The following is a 23743-nucleotide window of genomic DNA, read 5'->3' on the forward strand; positions in this document are numbered from 1 at the left end:
TAAGTGTGAACACCTGGAGGGCGTATGAGAAGGTGTGGGCGGAATGGCAGGCTCTGGTTAGGGAGGCCGAGGTGGACCCGGCCGGTCCCGAGGTCAGGGGTTTGGTGCTGTATTTCTTGGTCAGGAACATGGAGGCCGGGGTTTCTCCGTCCATGGTGGACAAAACGTTGGCTGGATTAGCTTTCCTGTTTAAGTGGCAAGGGCGCCCGGACTTTACTAAGGATTTTTGTGTCCGGCAGGCTCTCAAGGGTTACAGGAAGCAGGGGTGTCAGGCGGATTCCCGTCGCCCTGTGTCGTTTGCAATATTGAGGGGTATTATGGAAAAGTTGGGGACATTGTGTTCATCCCGGTTTGAAGTGTTATTGTTTCGCGCGGCGTTTGCGTTGGCGTTCTTTAGAGCTTTTAGGGTGGGGGAGTTGGTTAGCCCCTCGTAGACGGTGCAGGGTGGCATGTTGGCTGATGATGTGGTGTGGAATCAAGACGGGGTCGCTTTGTTGCTACGCCGGTCCAAGACGGACCAGAAAGGGAGGGGTAAAGTGGTGCGAGTCTTCCCTATTGAAGGGTCGGAATTATGCCCGGTTAGGGTAGTGCGGGAATTTTTGGATGTACGGCCAGAGTTAAGTGGCTCATTCTTGCTGCACGAGGATGGGACGGCGTTGTCGCGGTATCAGTTCGTGATAGTGTTCAGACGGTGTTTGGGGGCATTGGGCCTGGTGGCTCAGGAGTTCTCGGCGCATTCCTTTCGGATTGGGGCCGCGACAGAAGCAGTACGTTGTGGCTTGGACGATGAATTGGTGAAAAGGATTGGTAGATGGGAGTCGAGGAGGTTTCGATTATATGTCAGACCTCAGCTCATGGTAGAACTAGGGGGGAGCGGGGGTGCAAAACAATAGATGTCCAGGGAAAGTTCATGTTAGGCCACCTCCAAGGGAGATGGGGAGTGGATCAGGGTTTTTTGGTTAAGGGAACATGTTGGGAGTCGGGGATGGGAGCGTCTCCCGATGGGCTTGTGGTGATGGATTTCTTACTTGCTGTCTTTCAGGTGCGGGACAGGGACTGGTATGGATAATAGGCCACTCCTTCGTTCGTAGGGGGGCTGCGAGAGCGGATATGCGGCCGAACGGTCGCCAGCTGGGGGTCCCCAGACAGGAAGCGATGGTGCCGTGGTTGGGGTTCCCGGGGATGTTGTGGAGCAGGGTGGTGCCGGAAGTGCACAAGTTTGCACGCTTGGACCGACCGCCAGACGTTTTGTTGATCCATGCGGGGGGAAACGACTTGGGGGTGCGTACTATGTTGGATGTCGCACGAGACATCAAGTTTGATTTCTTGAGGATTCGCATGTCCTACCCGGAAACGGTAGTGATATGGTCTGACATTGTGGGCAGGTCTTCATGCCGGATGGCTAGATCGTGGGAAGGTGTGAACAGGGCCAGGAGAAAAATTAATCGGGACGTGGCTAAATTTGTGATCCGGAACGGCGGGTTGGTGGTTAGACACCCTGAGTTGGAGGTGGATACGTGGAGGTATCAGCTGAGAGATGGAGTTCATTTGACCGACGTGGGGATTGACATGTGGGTGTTGGGCCTACAGGACGGGATACAGCGAGCATTGAGGGTGTGGAGGTGCGCCCAAAGGTAAGGAGTTACCTTTGGGTGCTGGTGGCGGGTGTTTTGAACTTTGCAGGAGAAGAAATTACCCTGAAGTGGATGCCATTACCCAGAGGTGGTATGGGTTCTGAAGGGGCTGTTAGTCCAGTCTACCAAGGTGTAGCTGACAAGTGGTTAATGGGGGTACTGCGGTCAGTTGGTCGTCTTTGAGTCAGTTTTTCGGCTTGAGGCCTAAGACCAGAGTTAGGTACTGCAGTGCTCATAAAATGTTTTAGAATGGTTACAAGTGTGTTAATGTGCCTGCAAAGTCCAGCACCAGCAGGGTTAAAATGTTGTATCTCAGGTCTAATAAAGGTTTATGTGTGAAAATGTTATTTAATGTTATTTAATATTTAAAAGGTTATTTAAAAAATAAATGGAGGCTGCTACGGCCAGTTTTTACTCCAAAGATTACAGTAGTGGTGTCAGTTATTTATTAAGGTAAAGGTTGAGTAAAAATGTGGGGGGCTTAGCAGATAAGGGGTTAATGTATTTATACCATAGTCATGTGGATCCATGCACACTAATCAATTTTGGTCAGCAGCATTTAGCTGTGTAAACTAGAAAAATCATCATTCAGAGACCTGCAACTGGGCATATTTTAGGCTGTACATATGTAAACTTTTGTGCTAATAAAAATCCTACTGCCACTGCTCAGAGCCAACATGTAAACAATAGTGTGTGTTCAGTAGACAGGACAAGGGAAGTTAGATGGGTACAGAAAAAAAACCCGTAATGGGATGCCCAATAAATCTGTACCAGACCCTTATCCAGGAATGAAGCCTGGGTGGCTAGGAAAGAGAGGGAAGGCTAGCACCCATCTTGAATTATACTAGGCTACATGCCTTCAAAAAAGGAAGAGTACTTTACCAAGGGGCTCCCCCTGACAAGGCTCCATGCCTAATGTTGATGGGGACAAGGGCTTTTTCTCACATCCCTGCTCAGTGGATGTGGTGGTCTGTGGAGGGGCTTTATTGGAATATGGAAGCACCCTTAAGAGTAAGAAGACCGCCAGGGATTCACCCTATCCATATGTGAACAAGTAAGGGCTACCTGTGGTGGTCACAAAAAATAAATAAAATAAACACACAGACAGTGTGATACCATAGTGTAAATCCATCAATGATCCCATCATTCAGATCTGCAGATCCATCGTTAACTATGAACCAGTGGTGGCTGGTGCTCCATCGGTCAGGGGGGTGGCAGTCAGACCTGACCATGTACCACCATCCCGTCGCTCAAGCCCACACCACGCACCATACCCACACCCCCCAGGTCCTTGGCTCACTTACCCTGTGCTGCACCCCAGAGGCGGCTTCCCCCAATCGCCTCAGTCTCCTCCGTGTGGAAGGGAGCTAAGCTGTCACCGATCGTGTTGTGTGCGGTGAGCTGCCATTCCCAGCTATGGATGGATCCAGTGGCGGCTGGTAGGTCGGTCGGGCTTCCCCTGCGTCGTCTCTGCATCACAGAGGCCACACGTCTCCTCCCTCCTCCTAGGCCAATTGGATCGAGTCTCCTTTCGGCCAATTGGGAAATGGGTCTCAGGACCCCCCCTGCTGATTGGCCGGGAGGAGAATTAGTGTGTCAATAGCGAATATTCACTCTCTATTGTCACGAAACTGGGTGGGCTCCTCGGGGCGCAGTACCCTTTTTATTAAAGCCTATTCGAGCTTCTGGCTCTAATCACGTGCTTAAAAAAACGAAAATACACCACTGGAATTCATGCCGCATGTAGATTAGGGGGGCCGGACGCATGTATAGGGGTGGCACCCCTGCACCCTGCATTATGGGCCACCATTGGTTAGAACTTTATTTAAAGGTCACCAGTGACATTTCATTTAGTTCCATTGCTGGCAGCACAATGCAAAGCAGTGGATTGCTTCGCACAGTGCTGCCCTGAAAATATACTGCATTGGCAACCCTCCTTGACCACCGTTACAAAAGGGAAAGTCTCAGAACTCATCTCGTCCCCTCAGAGGGATCAGAAGATGAAACCTCTTTAGGACATCTAGAGTAGTTTATGTAATGCCTTTCCCGACTCTGGTAGGTTGCAGTCTGGTGGAAAATGTTGTTTTCAGGCTTCTGTTGGTCAGGAGAGGAGCGGTGGAGAAGGTGGCCGCCTCAGTGATGCCTTTCAAATGTTGTTTTAGTCCTCAGTGCCCAGGGCTGTCAGCTTCCACATCCTATCGGCAGCGTCTTCATCATATGGTGGGAGATTATCTAGGGTGAAAACAGATATGGAGAGCTTTCCAGTTGACAATCCACTGGGTTACTGGGTCATGAGAATAGACCACTGGTCAGAACTTGCCCAGTATGCGATAGAGCTGCTGGGCGGCCCTGCATCCAGCATGCTTTGGAAACGGGCATTCAGTGCTGCTCCAGGTTTTGTGACAGATAAGAGAGCGTCTTAGTCAATATTCCAATCGCACACCTTCCTGGAAAAACTGCCAATAAATGCAAAAATGGGTGCTGAAGCGATCACCAGCTGGGAACTGGAACAGCAATCATACGAACATATTCGCCAGCACACCGCAGACCGTACAAAACGTCCAAAAGTTTAATGCAGTGAAAACATCACAAGGATTGCAGCGTTTCAAGGCCGCGCAGGACCTCTTCGTCAGGCAAGTGATACAAAATCAGTGCAACATCATTAGATATATAAAGAACAGCCACCAATAGGAACATGTGGAAAATTACATAAAACGCACCCTCCCCCTTCTACTCCCCTCTCTCCACGTGACAGAGTACAGCAATAAAAAACAAGTGGATCAAATAACACTCACCCATGAAAAGTCAGTGCATCCACAACGGCACTCGTCCTTGTGGATGCGGTGGTGTGGGGTATTATAAAATAAACCCCACTATAACAAAATAATTCCCAGATTGCCCCTGCTGTCCCGTTGTATTGCCACAATGGGGCCGCCTCCAACTAATCGCACTCTGCCACGTGTCACGGCCGCCTCCAACCAATCGCACTATGCCATGTGTCCCGCGCATGCCCCCGGGACACCGCAGGGGATCGTGAAGGACGCCAACATGCGTTCCGCCGTCGTCACGGCAACCAGTGACGTACAGGCGCCACATTCAGCGAATCAATGGGCATGAGAACACCTGGCAGCAAGGCTTGGAAAGCAAGCTACTGTCCAGGAAGAGGAGAGGAAATAAAAACAAAAGATTGGGTGGGTTTGGTCTGAGCTTGTATACACTTCTATGTACCCTCTCATCAGAACCATAGTTTTGCACAGCCTATTGCATTAGGGTGTGCACCCCAAAGCTCAAACAAACGTACTGTATGTGTGTATATTTACTGACAGTGACAGTAAAACAGTGGACAGTGTCAGTAGGGTGGTGGACGGTTTCCAGTAGTTTTTTACTTGATTTTTTTTTTTTTTTACAAGTGTGTGTCTTCTTTTTTTTTTTTTTTTTTTTTTTTTCTACATCTTTTTAGGAGTCCCGTTAAGAGGCTTTGGTGAAATATCAGGAGTTTAAACAAGGGGAATCTGCATCACACGCACGGGATGATTGAGGTGTGTCCAGGCACACTTGGCACATCCTGTGCGTGTCCCATCCTGTCATGGGACAGAAACGGCACTTCTCAAAATATGGGACCCCCTCGAAGCAGCAGATGACGAAGAATCTTCTCTCCTGATACTGCTGGACCTCAGTGCTGCCTTTGATACAGTAGATCACAAACTGTTGCTAACCCGGCTTACAGAGATAGCTGGAGTGGCAGACTCAGATCTACCATGGTTTTCATCATTCCTGGAAAATCGATCCCAGATAGTGAAACTAGGACCTTTCACATCTGAATCTTGCAGCGTGTCCTTCGGAGTCCCTCGGGGATCTCGCCTATCGCCCGTGCTATTTAATATTTACCTCTGCCCATTCCTAAAAATTATTAGTAATCACGACCTTCTCTCACTCCTACGCGGATGACACGCAACTTTATTTTCGTATCGGCGACAAAAAGAACCAATACCCCGCATTAGAACAATGCCTCACCAGATAGGCATGCCGTGCGCGTGCACGTGAGGACGTGAGGTCGCGGGGTGAGGAGTGAAGGAGTGAGGAGTGAAGAGCTATGGGAACGATGGGAGGAAGCACGGACCGTAGCGAGTGAAGGAGAGGATATCCCCCACACAGCACGCAGTACACCTCGCTTACCGACCGCCGTGGGGACTGCCGGTTACACTGAGAGCCGCAGATAGTGAGGTATCGCTACGCAGCATCGGGGGCGGAGTCCATGCTGGTAAGCTAAAGGGGACATCCGAAACAGCACAGCGCAAACAGCAGGAGACCAGCATTCGCAGCCCGCATTGTTCTTGGTCAGGCTATCAACCCACACCGACGTGAGTATGTCGAGCCAGCGGACACGCTGAGCTCAGATGGACTCCTATCGCACCCCTTCTCCTAGCGGACCCGGAATGAAAGGTACACTGGGCAGTGTGACTAAGCTATGCTGAAGGTGACTCAGAGGACCGGCTAGCAGTGTTTTTTTTTTTTTTAACTTACTGGGAAGGGAGATATAATAAGTACGGTGGAAAATCTAAAAAAAAAGCTCTGATACGCTGTGGGCTGCATGACATGTTAAATGATATATTGCCTTCATTATATGACTGAAAAGGGGTTATTGGATGCACAGGGGAAATGATGTTTTACAATATATGGTCTGAAGTAAAATAAATTCACCAAATGTGAACAGGAGGACACATAGAGGAGATGTAGTGGAGAGAATTGGAAACTTGGAGGTAATCAACTGCCTGCTCCAGATGACCCTAAATGAACCTGAATAAATAGGGTAGACAAGGACACACTAATTAATCAACTAACTAACGAACTAACTGAAGGGGACTATATATATCTCAAGTGGGAAAGCCTGGGAAAGGTGGTATAGGCAAATCTATACAAATATATTTATTTTGGTTTTCCGTTTTTTCTCCTTTTCTCCCTCTCTCTCTTTTCTTTTTGGTGCTCTTGTCCCTCAACACACTGCTTTAAAGGCGGGTTTATCCCCCGATACCCTTGGGGCTGCGGCTGCTGATTGAGGGACATTTTTATGTACCCCCTATACTAGGGAATCATTAGAGGCTATCCGATTTGGGTCCTTTCCGCATCTCCCCGGGGAGCCTCCTTCCCGGTCCCCGGGTGTAGAAAGGGGGAAAAAAAAGAAAAAGGGGAAGGGGAAAAGGAAAAAGGGAAAGAGAAACAGGAGGGGGACTGAAAGGGGAGAAAACCGATAGTTTATTTGGTTCCCCCCTCTCGGACACCCCAACAGTGAATGTCAAATAGGCAAGCCCCGCCCGATTCTACCTCTGCGCATGCAGACCCTGTCCGTTCAGAGTCTGATCAGGTAGTAATTAAAACCGCTTATAAATATATGAACAGAGGAACAGAGGAAAGGTTCTATGAAAAGGAGGGGAACAACGCTTTCCCTTTAAATAAAGGGAAGACGGAGGAGAAATAAACCCTTTGGACATCCTGCGGATATATTGTACAGGAACATACTATTAATTTTAGAAATTCCTTAGAAATACAGATCGGACATACCGGATACCCCCGCCACACCGACCCCTGTACTAGTCTGTCGGAAATAAGTGGTCAAACTGGGGAAGAGAATCAGAAGGAGGGAGACTAATATGAGCAGAATGATAAGTAGATCGACAAAGGGGGGACCCCCTACCACTCCAGGCAACATAAGAGCAACAAGCTCAAAAAGGCCTTTCGTGACCAGAGGAGAGAGCCCACGAGCTATTGGAGCCCAGACAGCGACAAAGCAACAACCAGCAAATAAGGTAAAGAAAGCTGAAGATAAGAAACCCCAGAATGAAAACCCCAGAGAAACATCTATGGAATCAAGAGAGGACGGACCCCTAGGAAGTAGATTGGAAAGCAGTAGGGTTGATGAACAAAGTTCAGACGCACAGTCCCCCTCAAAGAGAGAAATGGCAGAGATGCTGTTAAAATTGGAAAATGTGATAAAGGGTGAAATACAGAACTTGCGAACCGACTTTGGCCACATGCTATCCAGAATAGAATCGGCAGAGGAACAATTGGACAAACAAGAACAATAATCAAACTTATTAAAAGACCAGATTGATCGGATCCAACTACAGCAGAGGCACATTCTCTATAAACTAGAAGACCAGGAAAACAGAAACCGGAGACAAAACTTAAGGATAAGGTCTATACCAGAGAGGAGGGGTGAGGACCTTAGGATAATAACTCAGACGATATTCAACCCATTATTGGAAAGAACAGCAGACAATCCAATTAGGATCGAAAGGGTCCATCGAGTAGGAAACCCGAAAAGAGGGGCCTCCGAGCGAACAAGAGATGTCATAATAAGGTTTCGACTATATGAAGATAAAGAAGCAATCTGGAAGAGACTGAGGGGACACCCCCCGATGGTATTTGAAGGGGTGGATCTCCAGATATTTACCGATGTTGCCCCAGAAACTTTGGCAAGGAGATGGTTGTTAAAACCACTCCTAAAACAAATGATAGATCTGAACATCAAATATAACTGGGGCTTCCCTTCTTGTTTAATAGGGACAAAAGAGGGGAGATCTGCGACACTGAGATTCCCCGAGGAGCTAAATAAATTTTGTAGGAAATTAGATATGCAGGTGCCTGATCTACCGGGTTGGGAGTAGGGGGGGAGCGGAGATGGGAGGGGGGGGGAAGTGGGGGCTCCCCCCTCTCTCTCTCTCTGCTCTGTCTTATGATATACTCTCTCTCCCTGGGGCCCCTTTGGAGGCTCTTTTTCTCTTCTTTTTCTTTGTTTATGCCACTGTTTTTTGGACCTGTGGGGACCCCCGGAGACAGGGAGGAGATGGTCCAACCTCCCCCCACCCCTCCTGGTGAAAAAACAGGAGGGGGGAGGAATTCCCAAACCTCACCCAGAGCGAAACTGAACCAAGACATGGAAGATGGTTTAGCGGTCTTTAATAGGCCAATAGGGGGGGAGGGGGGAAGAGGGTGGGGGGGAGGAGGAGGGTGGAAGGGGGGGAGAGGGGGGAGGAGAGGTGGAGGGGAGGGAGGAAGGGGGGGAGGGATTGGAGGGGGGGAAGATACCCTATCTCACCAAAACAATCAGAAGAAAGCGTAACCAACATCAAAGATGCCAGTAATTAAATGCCTATCATACAACGTAAAAGGTCTCAATAGCCCATCAAAGAGACACAAGGTGTTAAAGGAATTGAAGAGGTATAGGACAGACATAGCTTTTCTACAAGAAACCCATCTTACACTAGGATCAAACATAAGGCTATATTCCTCTGACTTTCCCATATGGTATTATGGTGACACCATTTCTAAAAGGGCCAGAGGGGTAGAAATTGGAATAGCTAAGGGGACTCGGTTTGTACTAACAGAACGATTGACAGACCCAGAAGGGAGATTCCTCTTTTTAAGGGGAAAACTAGAGGAGGAGGAATACACTCTCGTAAACATATACGCGCCGAATACCTCCCCGATGAAATACCTTCTGGGAATATTAGGGAAATTAAAAGACTTTAGGAGGGGAAAGATAATACTGGGAGGAGACCTAAACTTCTGTATGGACACAAAGGTTGATAAGACATACCAGACATTAGAAACCCAAGAAAGGCAATTAAGAAAGGTAAAGGGTAGTCTACATAGAAGTCAACTAGTAGACACATGGAGGATCTTTAACCCAAGCAAACGAGATTATACATTTTATTCTCACGTACATGAGAGCTATTCTCGGATCGACCACATTTTCGTCGAGCATAGAATGTTAGAGATGGTGGTCGAGACGAAAATAGAGACCATGACGATTTCCGATCACGCCCCTATTAGCATATCCATAAATATTATAGGCAATCAAAGGCCCTATCAAAATTGGAGACTAAATGAGAAACTACTAATAGAAGAGAAAAGTTTAATGAGGGTTAAAAAAGAACTAGAGGAGTATTTTAAGACAAATAAGACGGATGAAATCTCGGCAGCAACACTATGGGACGCCCATAAGGCGGTGATTAGAGGGGTGTTAATTTCTGAAGGAGCAAGGAGGAAAAAAGAAATCAATAGTAAAAAGGAAAAATTAATAGACGAGATCTTCAATTTAGAACAAATACATAAGAAAAACGGAAAACAACGAGACCAATATCTGAACCTAGTTGATAAGCGGAACGAACTTCAAGAACTCATTGACCAGGAAACAAGAAGGGAATTTAACCTAATAGCAAGGGAAAGATACAGGTGGGGAAACAAAACAAGCAAACATCTGGCTCGGATGGTACAAAAAAAGAAATCAAGGAACTATATAGATAAAATTAAAAACGAAAAAGGAGAGGTCTTGCATACAACAAAAGACATTGCTGAAACATTTAGATTATACTATGAAAAACTATACTCAGTAGAACAAAAAAACTGGCAAAAAGGTGAGAAAGAGAATTAGTCAAGTAGATGCAGAGGGGATGGATAGGCCAATTACGGAAAACGAAATTAAATTAGCACTAATAAGCTCAGCCTCAGGTAAAAGTCCGGGACCAGACGGCTTTACAGTAATGTATTACAAAAAATGTAAGGAGATACTTCTGCCAAGGCTATGCCAGTATTTCAATGGTCTTGGAAAGGAGTATAAACTAAGTAAAGAGGCATCAGAGGCAACTATCACCGTTATCCCTAAGGAAGGTAAGGATAGCGGAAATTGTTCGGGATACCGGCCGATATCTCTGCTCAATACAGATTTAAAACTGTTTGCAAAGGTACTGGCCGGGAGAGTTAGACAGGAAATGACGAAATTGGTGCACCCGGATCAGATGGGGTTTATCCAGGGAAGAGAGGGGAGAGACAATGGGGTAAGAACACTTTTGATTCTCCAGAGAATGAAGGCAATGGGGTCCCCAGGTCTACTCCTGTCGATAGACGCAGAAAAAGCGTTTGACAGGGTAGACTGGGGACTTATGTTGCTTACCCTGAAGGAAATGGGGTTTGGACAGAGGATGATGGATTGGATTGGCACCCTCTACAGGTCCCCCACGGCCAAAATAAAAATAAATGGCAGTCTCTCTCAAACCTTCCTAATGAGAAACGGTACAAGGCAGGGGTGCCCTTTATCGCCACTACTGTTCGTGCTCTCATTGGAACCCCTGCTGGCCAGGATCCGAAACTCTCAAAAAATAAAAGGGGTCAAAATAGGAGAGGAAGAACACAAACTTGCTGCTTTTGCAGACGATGTCCTCTTCTACTTAGTGGAACCCAAAACATCAATTCCAAACCTTCTAAATCTATGCTGCGAATACGGAGAAATTTCAAACTTCAAGTTAAACATCACTAAAACGGAGATCATGAGCATAAACATAAGCAAGATAGAAGAGCAACTCCTGAAAATGAAGTACCAATTTGCTTGGGTTAAAGAGCTTAAATACCTAGGGATATTGCTAGCAAAATCAATTAGGAAGATCTATACGATAAACTTTATCCCCTTACTAAATGAAATTAAGACAGAAACAAAAAGGGTGGAAAATAGAGCAATATCATGGATAGGACGAATCAATTACTGTAAAATGGTTATCTTACCAAAAATTTTATATAAATTTCAGATGATCCCCATTGCCCTCCCGGGAACACTGTTCTCTGCCCTTAGAAAACTAATTATGAATTACATATGGAGAAATAAGAAACACAGGATTTCACTTCAGACCCTAAAACAACCAAAAAAAAAGGGGGGACTAGCGGTTCCCGATGTTAAGGGATACTATGAGGCGGTAGTATTAACAAGAGTGGTGGAGTGGGCCAGAGTCAACAAAGAAAAAAGGTGGGTAAGTTTAGAAAATGAATTATCACAGGCAAGGTTAGATAAGATAATTTGGAATCCTCCCCAATTTAGGACTTTAGATAAAAACGTACACGAGATAACTAAAAATGCACTTAAAGTTTGGGACACTGTTTATAAGAAAATTGTGAAGGAGTACAATTCACCCCTTATAGCACTGAAAAATAATGACTATTTTGCACCAGGTAAAACACAAGTGGGGGGAAATTGGATTAAAGAGGACACTATACAATTAAGGGATATAATGAAGGAAGGTCATATTTTAACACTACAGGAGTTAAAACTAAAAAAAAAATTTTTGGAAATCAATGAATGGAGGTATCAGCAACTAAACCACTTTATCCAAGATCTTCCACACCCATTGAGGTCAGGAGATCAGTTATTGGAACTGGAAAAAATATGTTCCACAAAAAGTGCTAGAGGAACCACTTCGGGGCTATATAGGATTTTATTGAAGATGGAGGAGCAGAACATACCTCCATTCATTAAAAAATGGGAAAGGGAACTTGGGACACAGCGGGATAGGACCACAATAGAGAAAATGTTGACTCTGACACACTCCTCCGCGGTAGACAGCCGCACTGCGGAGATGTGTTTTAAATGCATAGCCGGATGGTACATGACACCAGACAAATTAAAAAAATTTAAAGAGGGGCAGATAGGAGAGTGCTGGAGGGGCTGCGGATGACCAGGAAATATGGCTCACCTTTGGTGGGGATGCCCTAAGATAAAGAGGTACTGGGAAAAAATATTGGCCTGCGTGGAAGAGATTACAAAGAAAAAGATAAAGATGGACCCATGGGTTGTCTTATTCCACGGGGGGGAAGAAGGCATTAAAAGTTATAAAAAATCGCTAGTACCGCACCTACTGAACGCCGCTAAAAGATTAATTCCAAGGAGGTGGCAAGAGGTGGAATGCCCATCAATCTGGGAATGGATTGATGCGGTCGAAGAAACCTATAAAATGGAAGAACTGAAAGAGGACATAGAGGGCAACAACATTTTACAAAATATGAAATGGGAAAATTGGAGGACCTTTAAGAAATCATGGAGTTACGCGGAAAAGTTAAGAGAAGATATTTAAAGCCATCATAGAAAAATCAGAGAGAATTAGAGGTACAAAGAGATTGTTTTAGGTGAGATAGGGGGGGAGGGGGGGGAAGGGAAGGATAAGGGGGTGAAGCAGTAATGGTAAAACTTTTGTATATTTCAAGCAAAAGAAGTTAATATATATTTAAAGAAACAATATATATAAGGAAAAAAAAAAAAAAGGAAAAACAAAAATAACTTACACAAGAAGTAGAGACACCAATGATGCAAAACCAAAATAGAGATGCAATGGGCTGGCACGCAGAACATGAGCATATAAATGCACACTCTATGAGGTAGAGTCTGAAGTGTAAATTAAAAAAAAAAAAAAAAAGAACAATGCCTCACTCAGATAGACATCTGGATGACGGAGAGTCACCTCAAACTCAATGGAGCAAAAACAGAAATCATTCAACTCCATGCAAACAGGAGGAAACTGACCAGGACTACCTGGACCCCATCACTTATTTTGGGACAAACCATCACCCCTAGCACCAAGGTCAAAAGTCTAGGAGTCGTCTTTGTCTCGAACATGACAATAGATGCACAAATAGGATCAGTAATTAGCGGATCACACCATCTTCTACGGCTCCTACGAAGAGTGGTTCCCTTCATCCCTAAAGAAGACACAGCGGTAGTGGTAGGGTCAATCATTAACTCCAGATTGGATTATGCAAATGCACTTTACCTTGGACTCCCAAAGTACCAGCTCGCCCGGCTCCAAATCATCCACAACATGGCAGCTCGACTGGTAACAGGTAAAAAACCCTGGGAACCAATCACCCCATCCCTGAGATTCCTCCATTGGCTGCCCATAAAGGACCGAGTCACTTTTAAGGCCTTATGCCTAACGCACAAATGTGTACACGGAAGCGTGCCCTTATATTTAAGTGAGAAAATTAAACAACAAAACCCAAATCGAGTTCTTAGATCAACCAACCAAAAATGATTACAAGTTCCCAAAGCCCGATATAAGACCAAAGGAGAACGTCGTTTTTCAGTTCAAGGACCTCGACTATGGAACGCTTTACCAACTAATATCCGAATAGAAATTGATCACCTGGCCTTCAGAAAAAAACTAAAGACCCATCTATTCTGAGGGTCAAACTGAAGGAAAATGGATGCCAATCGCCTTGAAGCGATTCAGTTCGCATTTGTAGCGCTATATATAAGTAATTCACTCACTCACCTATGATCAGCATCAACTTCATTTCAAATTTCCAGGACTAGTGATTCTGTTTTTTAGATGGCAGATTAGCAATTGAAAATTTTGATGAAACGCTGTCAGTAGCTACTATGTATGCGTTCCATCCTTTTTTTTCTTCTTCAGAGTCTTTGGCTGTAGCTGGGCCCATAGCTTGTTGGAAAGCTGTTGCAGATTAGTGTTGTGCGAATAGTTCGGCCTGAGCATGAGTTTGGGCCGAACATTGGCTGTTTGCCCTGTTTGGGGAACACCTGAATTTACAGGGTGTTCAGCAAATGTTCGCCCTGCAATGCACTGCACCCTAATTGGGCAAGGCTTTTCCCAAATAGGATGCAGTAAAAGCTGTTTTATTAAGAATAGGGCTGGGGAAGCCGGCTACGGCGTCCTTAACAATCAATGAGTCGTCAGTTGTCAATGGGCTTCCCCAGCTGACAGCTTAAACGTGTCGGTAAAAATAATTGTGAGGTCCCCCCCCCCCCCAAGTCCATACCAGACCCGAAGTCCTAGCCTTTTAAACTTGATTACCATTATGAAAGGCTTGTAGACAGGTGCAGTCTAATTTTTCCACTGCAGGTGGAGTTCTTCCCCAGCGGTACTTTTGAGTCACTGGGGAAGCTATCCTTATGGATTTGACTGCCCTATGTAACTCTAGCAGCTATATTGGGTCAGGCTAATTTAGGACAACTCTTCTAGGCACCCTTCCGACTAGGCACTTGATGGCCAGACTGCATTCTGCCTCGCTCAACAGAGGCTGTTAGTCTGGCTGGAATCTCTTCCTTTTGCATCACTGGAATCCATGTGTGTACCTGGCCAGCTTGCCTGCCCACCCTTTTTTTTTGCAACTGTTGCTGAATTATTTCAATGCAATTTCTGCCCTGCACCTGTCTGTGTGAATTATTGCTACTGTACACACTGCACTGTACCTACACGCTGTTTTTTTTTGGGGGGGGGGGTTACATTTATTTTTTGTAATGCAGAATATAACAGAAGTAGCTGAAACACACAATGGTGGCTAGGAATACCCACATCTACCAGGTAGGCAGGAACAGATTTGGGATTATGGCAGGAAAATCTCATTTTTGGAATATTCAAGATCAACAAGGAGCTAGGGAATGACTCCGCTCCAGGGACATGTAACAGGCGCTCCTCGTGCCCCCTCCGTTCTATAGTGCATTCCACGCTGTAACGCATTACGGCGACCGCGCAATGACGTCATCACCCGGCGCCGCATGCGTTCCACTGTGGAACGTGGAAGTGTGCCGCAGCATACGTCGCTTTGTTTTGAATTAGTGCTTATGCACTACAGCTGCCCCCTTGCTATAAACCGAGCGGTGTGCTGACTGCACACCGTTCTATTATTGTCTACCGTAGCTCGGCCATGCTACATCTAATGGTGTCCTCAATCCCCATGCTGAGATTCTGACCAGCCTGCAACTCCTCCATCAATGCTGCTACACTTGCTGCAACAGACTGTCGTTACCGAGGACAACCTTTTGAGGCCTTCCTTGCGGACATCATTTACTACGGATTCCCTACTTTCTAAACTGAAGCCCTGCAAACGGATAAGTAGCTATTGTGTCACTTGTAGTGCTATAACAAGATCTGCTGCATACTTTTCATCTAAAACAATTGATATTATTTATTATGCTTTGTGGCTATTAACATACTACTTGGGATAGACTGTTGTGCCTATGACTGTTTGCTAAGAAAAATCTTAAAGCGACATATACTCTCATTTTACCTGAGCTATATTGCCTCTAATATGCAACTATTAGTTGTCTCTACAGCTCCTATTTACTTTGTGCTTGACATACGTGTAAAGTATTTATGGGCCTTGCCCTGACTTGCTGAACATGTTCGCTCTAACTTTTCTATGCTAAGCATCGTTTGTATTTCATACCATCTCTCTTAGTGGCCTAATGCATCTCTATATGTTTAAGTGATATGATGTAGAGAACCCCCAAACTCCTGTTTACTGGGAGTGACGCCTGGGGTCCCGTAATGATAATCACTTGCATATAGAGGTGCATTGGAATCTTAAAGTGTATACTATAATTTTAAACGCTAAGCTCTGGTCGCATGTTGTAATGCATCCATCTTAGTAGCTCAACGCCTTTCTTTATGTGAGAGAGAGATGATGTAGAGAACCCCCAAACTCCTGTTTGTGTGGAGTGACGCCTGGGGCCCAATACTGAATTCTCACATAAAGAAGAGCATTGAAATCCTTGCTAACCGCAGTTGTGGTTCACTCCGTTCACTAAAGCTGTTACACTGTATCACTGCCCTAGGGACAATTTGATCATAATCTCATTTAGATGCATGGACTGACTGCAGGGCATTATTCTTTGTAACCTGGTGAGGAATTTCTTGGTGGTGCCACATAAAAAAATTAAAATAGAAGATTTTTTAAATTCTACTATGCAGTGGGTGCATAAGCAATGGTCCTGGGACAGCCATTCCCTCTGTTTTTAAGGGAAATATATTACTTTGCATTTTTTATTTTCAGTCTGTTAATGAAAAATTGCTTTGTTAGAAACCGATGCTTGTCTCTGCTCCTTTTAATCTAACTAGGACATGGTGGATATACTTGTAGCGGCCTGCTACTTTTTAGCCAGCGCTGCTTTAAATTTAGAGGGTAGTCTGAGAGTTAGTTGAGCCATGGCTGTACTGTGAGTGACCACTATTGTTGTCTGGGGTGCCGTTACCACCCCATGCCAAGGGTGGCAGCAGTCAGGTCAAGGTGTTTTGGGTATTCCCCTTCGGCAGCCAATCAGTCGGGGTTGATCGTCCCGCTGTGCATGCTGGGGAGGAGTATTTAAGAGACACCATTGGACCGGGGTCGTCGATCGCTGGTCTGTCGTCCCACCACCCCCTGTAAGTGGCCCTCCTGGCCGGGGGTGTGTGTTCATGTGTTCCTGGCTCCGGGACCACGTGATCTACTAAGTAGGCCTGGTAGTCAGACTGGGTCTACATTTGCAGAGTGGTCCTGTGCTGTCCTGGAGGGAGGAAGCCACTCGACGAAGAACCTATCTTGGAGAGCACCAAGCACGAGGCTGGTATTTCAGGAGAGGCCTTGAACTTCATCGAAGGACGCACCATTACTGAAAGGCTGAATGATGGTCGCCAGTCAGTTCTAAGTTTACTAGAAGTTAATCGGGAGAGATCCGGGTGCTGAATCCTGTGTTGAGAGGATTTTGGACCGAACATACCTCCATCTGTGGGAAGGTCTGTGGCAGAGACTTTACCAATTTCCGTGCACCATCCCAGTTGCTAGGCTAGTGAGAGGCCTATCCGGGTGCGCAGTGCCCACTCTGGCTAGAGTGGCGACGAAAGCTGTATTGCTGGAAGCAGGAGTGTTTCCGGACAGAAATGTGCACCTGAACCTATTACCTGTTACCCTTCCACCTCTTCAACTACTTATTTTATTCCTTTACCAAGTTCAGCAAATAAATCAAAGAAAAATTATTTTAAAGTGTGGACATTGAACTTTTTCTCAACTCTCATCTGATACCCTAGACGGCGAGGAAATAGAGGTAACATGCCACCCAAAACAAACCATCAGCTCCTTCGGGGGTAGTGCTACATACTGTATATTCAACTCTGCTTTGGTCATGTGACAGCAGCTCTCTCTCTTCCTCATCAAGTTTTTTTTTTTTTCAATTCTAATCAAAAATGTTCTTTAGTTCACTTCATGACCAGGACTGACAATTGTGTATCAGTATCATCGTCCAATATTATTTAACATTTGCTTTTTTTGCAGGTAGGTGGTAATGTGGCAGGTAACCATTTTAGCTTTCAACTCATCTGGGAGGAAGGCGATGATGAAGGCGATTGTCTACATTGGCGAGGAGGTGGATACCATGCAATCAAAGGATTTCCTGATTGTGTCCTGACTGGAGGAGTAGTTAATTTCTTCCTGGCCCATACAGAGAGAATTCTTGGTGTTGGATTTGACCCAAAGCTGAACCGTGTAGCACATACTGGTAAATACAGTGTTTTTGTATTTTTTTTTTTTGTTTTTTCATGTTTCCATGATATCTATGTAGCACCCTCTAGTGCTAGATTTGTAAATAGTTTTTTTTTCTAGTGCAGGCAAATTTGTGTAAGCTTGGTGGCAGCCAAGCCTGTCTGTGTTTTTTCCTGGGTTGGGCAGAGATCCAGGGAGATGACTTGGACCTCCCTCTATTTCTAGAATGTGCTAGAACCTTCTAGAAAGATGGGAGGGGAAGTAAGGTGGAGCTACCTGGAGTATTCCGAGGTCCCTGACTAATCCCCAACTTGGATTGGTAGGGGGCAGGCCCTCTCAAATACTCTGGGTTAGCCCAGCTGGGGGAGGAGTTGTTTGGGTGGAAGCTGGAGATGGAATTTTAGGCTGTCATGACCTTTAGCGGAGCTTCACATTCTGGAGGGGTGACCTTGGGCCTGGGCTCATGTGCGGACCGGACCTTCCCGCAACCACAAAGGTGTCCTGGCCAGGAGGCACTGGGAGCAAGGAGGACAGTGGGAGAACACTGCTGGGCAAGTCTGCAGGAGCAACAGGAACAGCCAAGAGGGCTGTTGAGTGACACATGTTTTTGATCAGACTGGTGAGTATCTGCCCCCCTCCTAATTAGGCCTATATGATTTAGTGCATGCACAAGACAAAACCACACTGAGACCGTGCTTAGATATGTGTTAGTACCTTTATTGCTTTTGTGTGCATGGGGTTTTATAGGTGAGCGATTAGTGCTGTGAGCAAGTGCATCATTGGCATAACGTTATCTGGATACTTGTAGCTTCTGATTGGTGATGTCCATGTAAGATGAACTTCCTCCAGGATCTGGGCGTCATCATCTTGGGTGTAGTCCTGGATGGACGGGCCATCTTAGTTACACATTATTCTCTCGATGGGAGGGGGTGCTGCTAGCGGCCATTTTGAGCAAGGAATAAGAAAGCAGTTTTTTTTATACAAGTATAGAAAATGGGCATTTTACCTGAACCATCACACACAGTCTGGAGGACTGGGGGGCACGCCTGGGAGGACTGGGAAGGAGCAGTCTGGGATGGGTGCAGAGCCAGTCAGGAGGACTGTGGTGGCATGGGCAGTGGAAAGGAGCAGCTGCAGCCAGGAGGGCTGGCAGTGCCTGAAAAGGTGGTACTGGATGCCGTAGCAAGATATAAGACAGCTAGCAGCCTAGCACCAAGGACTTATATTTTGCTACACCATTGGGGCCTGCGGTCCCTGCATGCAAAGGGAATTTGCTTTGGGTCTGACAGAGTTAGGCCCTGTACTGACGAGCGGACAGTCCGATAAACGGTCCGCCATTCGGTCTGATGGTTGTACACACCATCAAACTGAAATCCGTGCGGACAGACAGCGCAGTGACGTGGCCGCGCCGTCGCCACGACGATGACGCGGCGACGTGCGCAACCCTGGAAGGTCAATGCTTCCACGCATGCATCGAATCACTTCGACGCATGCGAGGGCTTTCGGCCAAGCGGACATGTCCGTTAAGTCGTAGAGATGACCGAACATGTCCGACGGACAGGCTTCCAGCGGACATGTTTCTTAGCATGCTAAGAAACATTTGTCCGCTGGAAACCTGTCCGATCCGCCGGAAAATTGTCCGGTCGGACATACAGACGACCGAACATGTCCGCTGAAACTGGTCTGCGGACCAGTTTCAGCAGACATGTTCGGTCGTGTGTACAAGGCCTAAGTGTCAGATCCTTATATCAGTGCTAGCTGGTCCTGGGAGTGATAGTCTGCAAGCAAGGGTATGTGATGGAGGTTGAGGAGAAGAGATTGTATATACTGGAAGTATATATAGTGAAGTCCCTACCAATTTCCTTGAATCAAGTTGGCATCCCATATGCACACTATCCTCAGCCAAGTTCTATTCCCCTAATAAAACAGAAAAAAAAAAAAAAAGTGCAAAGACTGCTTCTTTTTTTTATATCAAGGGAACTGGTCCACAAGGATTACAAACAAAGAAGAAATAACAATAAGAACAGATAATCAGCAATATTGCTCATGCACCTACATGGATATCATAAACTTAATAATTATATTTATTTTCCATTTTCTTAGGGAAGTGAAAATCAGATAAGAAATAGAGGGGCGGCCAAGGCCCCTAAAAAACTCAGAAGAGGGGGAAAAAAATAATAAAAAGGGAAAGAGGTGAAGAGTCGGAGGGAGGGGGGAAGGGAAATATCATTGGTGCTTTGCGGAACAGCACATCGCCCAATGATATCATCCCCACCAAACTGCTGAAGGAATGTTCCGACATCCTGGCACCACCCATCACACAGCTTATAAACCAGTCATTTAAGGAAGGCACAGTGCCATCCCTGTTGAAAGAGGGCACAATCCAGCCCATCTTGAAAAAACCTAACCTGGATCCCAAGGACCCAACTCACCGCCGTCCCATAACAGGCCTAAATGTTCTCTCCAAGATAATGGAGAAAGTAGTGGTACAACAGCTGCAACAGCATCTAGATACCCACAATCTACTGGATCCATTACAATCAGGCTTCCGTCCCGGACACGGGACAGAAACGGCCTTACTCAAAATATGGGACGATGCCCTCGAGGCCGCAGACGAAGGAGAATCTTGTCTCCTGGTTCTGCTGGACCTAAGCGCAGCCTTTGACACGGTAGACCACAAACTGTTACTGATGCGACTAGCCAAGGTAGCAGAAGTCGCAGAAGGTGATTTACCATGGTTTTCTTCCTTTCTTGAAAACCGATCACAAACAGTTAAATTGGGTTCTTTCACGTCGGAAAAGCGCACAGTGTCATGTGGAGTCCCCCAAGGATCCCCCCTGTCACCGGTGCTTTTCAACATCTATCTTCGCCCTCTCTTTGATATTATCCGTAGCCAAGAACTACTCTATCACTCTTATGCAGACGATACGCAACTGTATTTTCGCATCTGCAACAAAAAGGATCATCATCCCAGTTTAGAGAAATGTCTCTCTTTGATAGAAAACTGGATGACTAAGAGTTATCTTAAACTCAACAGTTCAAAAACAGAACTCCTTATGTTTCACGCCAGCCGAAAGAGTCAACTGGCAACAACCTGGACACCGCCGCCCATTCTGGGGCAAATCATCAACCCTAGCTCCAAAGTCAAAAGTCTCGGGGTCATCTTCGACACCTTCATGACAATGGACGCACAAATAGGGTCAGTAGTCAGCGGAGCGCACCATCTGTTGCGCCTACTACGCAGACTTATTCCATTTATCCCCAAAGAAGATGTAGCAGTCGTGGTGGGAACAATCGTGAATTCCAGACTGGACTATGCTAACGCCCTGTACCTCGGACTCCCAAAGTACCAAATCTCCCGTCTGCAAGTCGTTCAGAATACGGCCGCCAGACTGGTGACTGGGAAAAAAAAATGGGAATCAATCTCACCTTCGTTGAGAACCCTTCACTGGCTGCCAGTAAAATACAGAATTGCATTTAAAGCACTCTGCCTGACACATAAGTGCATCCATGGGAAGGCTCCGCAATATCTTTGCGACAAGATAGAACCTCACAATTCGAATCACGTTCTGCGATCCACCGACCAAAATCTGGTCAGGGTACCAAAAACCAAATACAAGTCCAAAGGAGAAAGAAGGTTTGCTTTTCAGGGTCCTAGACTATGGAACGCTTTACCAACCAGCATTCGGTTGGAGGAAAACCACCTGACTTTCAGAAGACAGATCAAAACTCTGCTCTTTTGATGTCATGAGACACGAACAACTAGCGCCCAGAAGCGATTCAGTTCGCATGCGCCGCGCTTTATAAGTTTTTCATTCATTCATTCAAGGGGGTTTGCAGACATGGAGGTTTAGGTGTTAATTTTTTTTAAATGCGGTATTATCCTAATTCACTTCCCAGATGTTCTTATAAAATATGATTCGTATGAACCTAATAATGATGTATATGAAATTATCAGTTTGACATATCGGTCTCTCTGAGGCGTTGGCCCTCAATTGAGTACCTGAAAATATTCCAGGGTTGCCAAATCTCTTTGTAGGTCTCTTGTCGCTTTTGACCAGTGAGGACCAAATCCTCTAAGCGACCGATTTCTTCAACCTTCCGGAACCAGGAAGCTATAGACGGGGGATGAGGTGACTTCCAGTTAAGTGGTATACAATGTTTAGCTGCGTCAAGAAGGTGACGAATAATTGACTTTTCATAAACTCGCATCGGGATGTCAGTTGCATGCAGAAGGAAAAAAGCCGGGTCTTCCGGGATCGTACAGTCCGAGAATTGTTGTACAATTTCACGAACCCCCTTCCAGAACCCCTTAATACAAGGGCACGACCAGAATATGTGTAAAAGGGTACCCCTACTATTCTGACACCTCCCAACAGAGGTCTGAAGACGTCGGAAACAATTTGTGTAGAAGGGCAGGGGTCCTGTACCAACGTGTAAGAAGTTTATAATTTAGTTTCCTGGTATTTAGAGCACCTGGAAGACTTATGGGTAAACTGAATTATCCTTTTTTTCCCATTTGAAGTAAAGTGGCGGTCTAGGTCTGTCTCCCATTTCAGTAGAGTCGGAAGTTGGTGGTCTCCCTGAGGTGTTATCAATATAGCATACATCAAAGATAATGTATGGGTAATCGCCCCAGTCTCTGAGCAGAGCTCTTCTATAGTCGTGAGTGGGTGTTGCAGAGCATCGGGGGGGGGGGGGGGGTGAAATGGTCTTAAGAAAGTGACTTAATTGAAAAGCTCTCATAAAGTCTAATCTAAACTGGCCGTTAGGGTCCATCAGCTCAGAACTCGTCCTAGATCTGCCCAGAGTGCTAAAATGTGACGCCTAATGAAATCCCGCTTCCCGCAACTTGCGAAAGATCTTATCGTGTAAACCCAGTCCAAATTGGGGGTGGCCTATCACGGGTCTCAAAGGGGATTCGCCCGTCGAGAAAGGGGGTCCCGATAACACGGCCAGAGAGTGTGCACGCCTGCTAACTATTAGTGGGTGTTGCTTAACTTTGGGTGTCAAAGCTGTGTAACACCATGGGACCCTAATAAGGGGGATTTCACTCTGAACTTGCTCCAGCTGCGACCACAATTTAGTGTCCTTATGCTTATGCCTATTCCAATCAAGAAGCCTACTAAGGTGGCATGCTTGATAATAAAGACGGGTGTCTGGTAATGCCAACCCCCCGTGCGATTTAGGTAGTGAAAGTGTCACCCTACTCAGTCGTGGGTGTTTCCCTGACCATAGGAAACGAGTAAAAATAGAATGGGTTTGTTAAAAAAAATTAAATCTTGGGAATATAAATTGGGAGGGCCTGCATAGGATACAAGAGTTTAGGCAACACCGCCATTTTGAGAATATTACAGCGGCCCAACCAGGAGTGCAGACCCCTGCTCCATTGGTCCAGCGACTGTTGGATTGTCTTCAAAAGGGGTGCGAAATTTAACTTAAAGACTCGGGAGAAAGACGTAGGTATATGAATACCAAGGTACGTCAGGGCCGTATCCGTCCATTTTTAGATGGAAGCCATCTCTAAGTCTAGTAATTTGTAGAGGTGGGATCCCTATGCCCATCGCCTCAGATTTGGTAAAATTGATCTTAAAATTGGAAAGCTGGCCATATAATTTGAATTTGCGTAGCAGATTTGGCAGGGAGACCATGGGATTTGTAAGGGTGAACATCAGGTCATCAGCGTAGGCAGAGTTTTTTTATTGCCTTCCGTTCACTCCTATACCCGTGATGTTTGAATTTAATCGAATGTGGCACAAAAAGGGTTCCAGGGAGAGTGCAAATAGGAGGGGTGATAGGGGGCAGCCCTGTCTAGTACCATTGGTGACTGTGAAGGTCTCTGAAAGCACCCCATTAGCTCTAACACTGGCCGTAGGTTCAGTATAGGCTGCAGTTATCCAACAAAGCATCTTACTCCCCAGACCTATATATCCCAACGTCTTGAACATGAACGCCCAGTTGATCCGGTCGAAGGCCTTTTCGGCATCCGTCCCAAAAAAAAGACATGGTGTTTTACTATCTACCGCAACGTGTAA

The 23743-nt window shown here is 45.9% G+C and overlaps 1 protein-coding gene across 1 annotated transcript in view; it reads left to right on the forward strand.

Annotated features, from left to right (window-relative positions):
- The window catches only part of LOC120919515 (beta-1,4 N-acetylgalactosaminyltransferase 2-like), a 71180-nt gene that overhangs the window by 39891 nt on the left and 7546 nt on the right, over window positions 1–23743 (forward strand). The window contains exon 9 of the mRNA XM_040331717.1: window positions 17502–17724. Within this exon, the coding sequence (XP_040187651.1) occupies window positions 17502–17724 (223 nt within the window). The remainder of the gene's footprint in view (window positions 1–17501; window positions 17725–23743) is intronic.

This window comes from Rana temporaria, chromosome 12, assembly GCF_905171775.1.
Source record: "Rana temporaria chromosome 12, aRanTem1.1, whole genome shotgun sequence".
Taxonomy (NCBI): domain Eukaryota; kingdom Metazoa; phylum Chordata; class Amphibia; order Anura; family Ranidae; genus Rana; species Rana temporaria.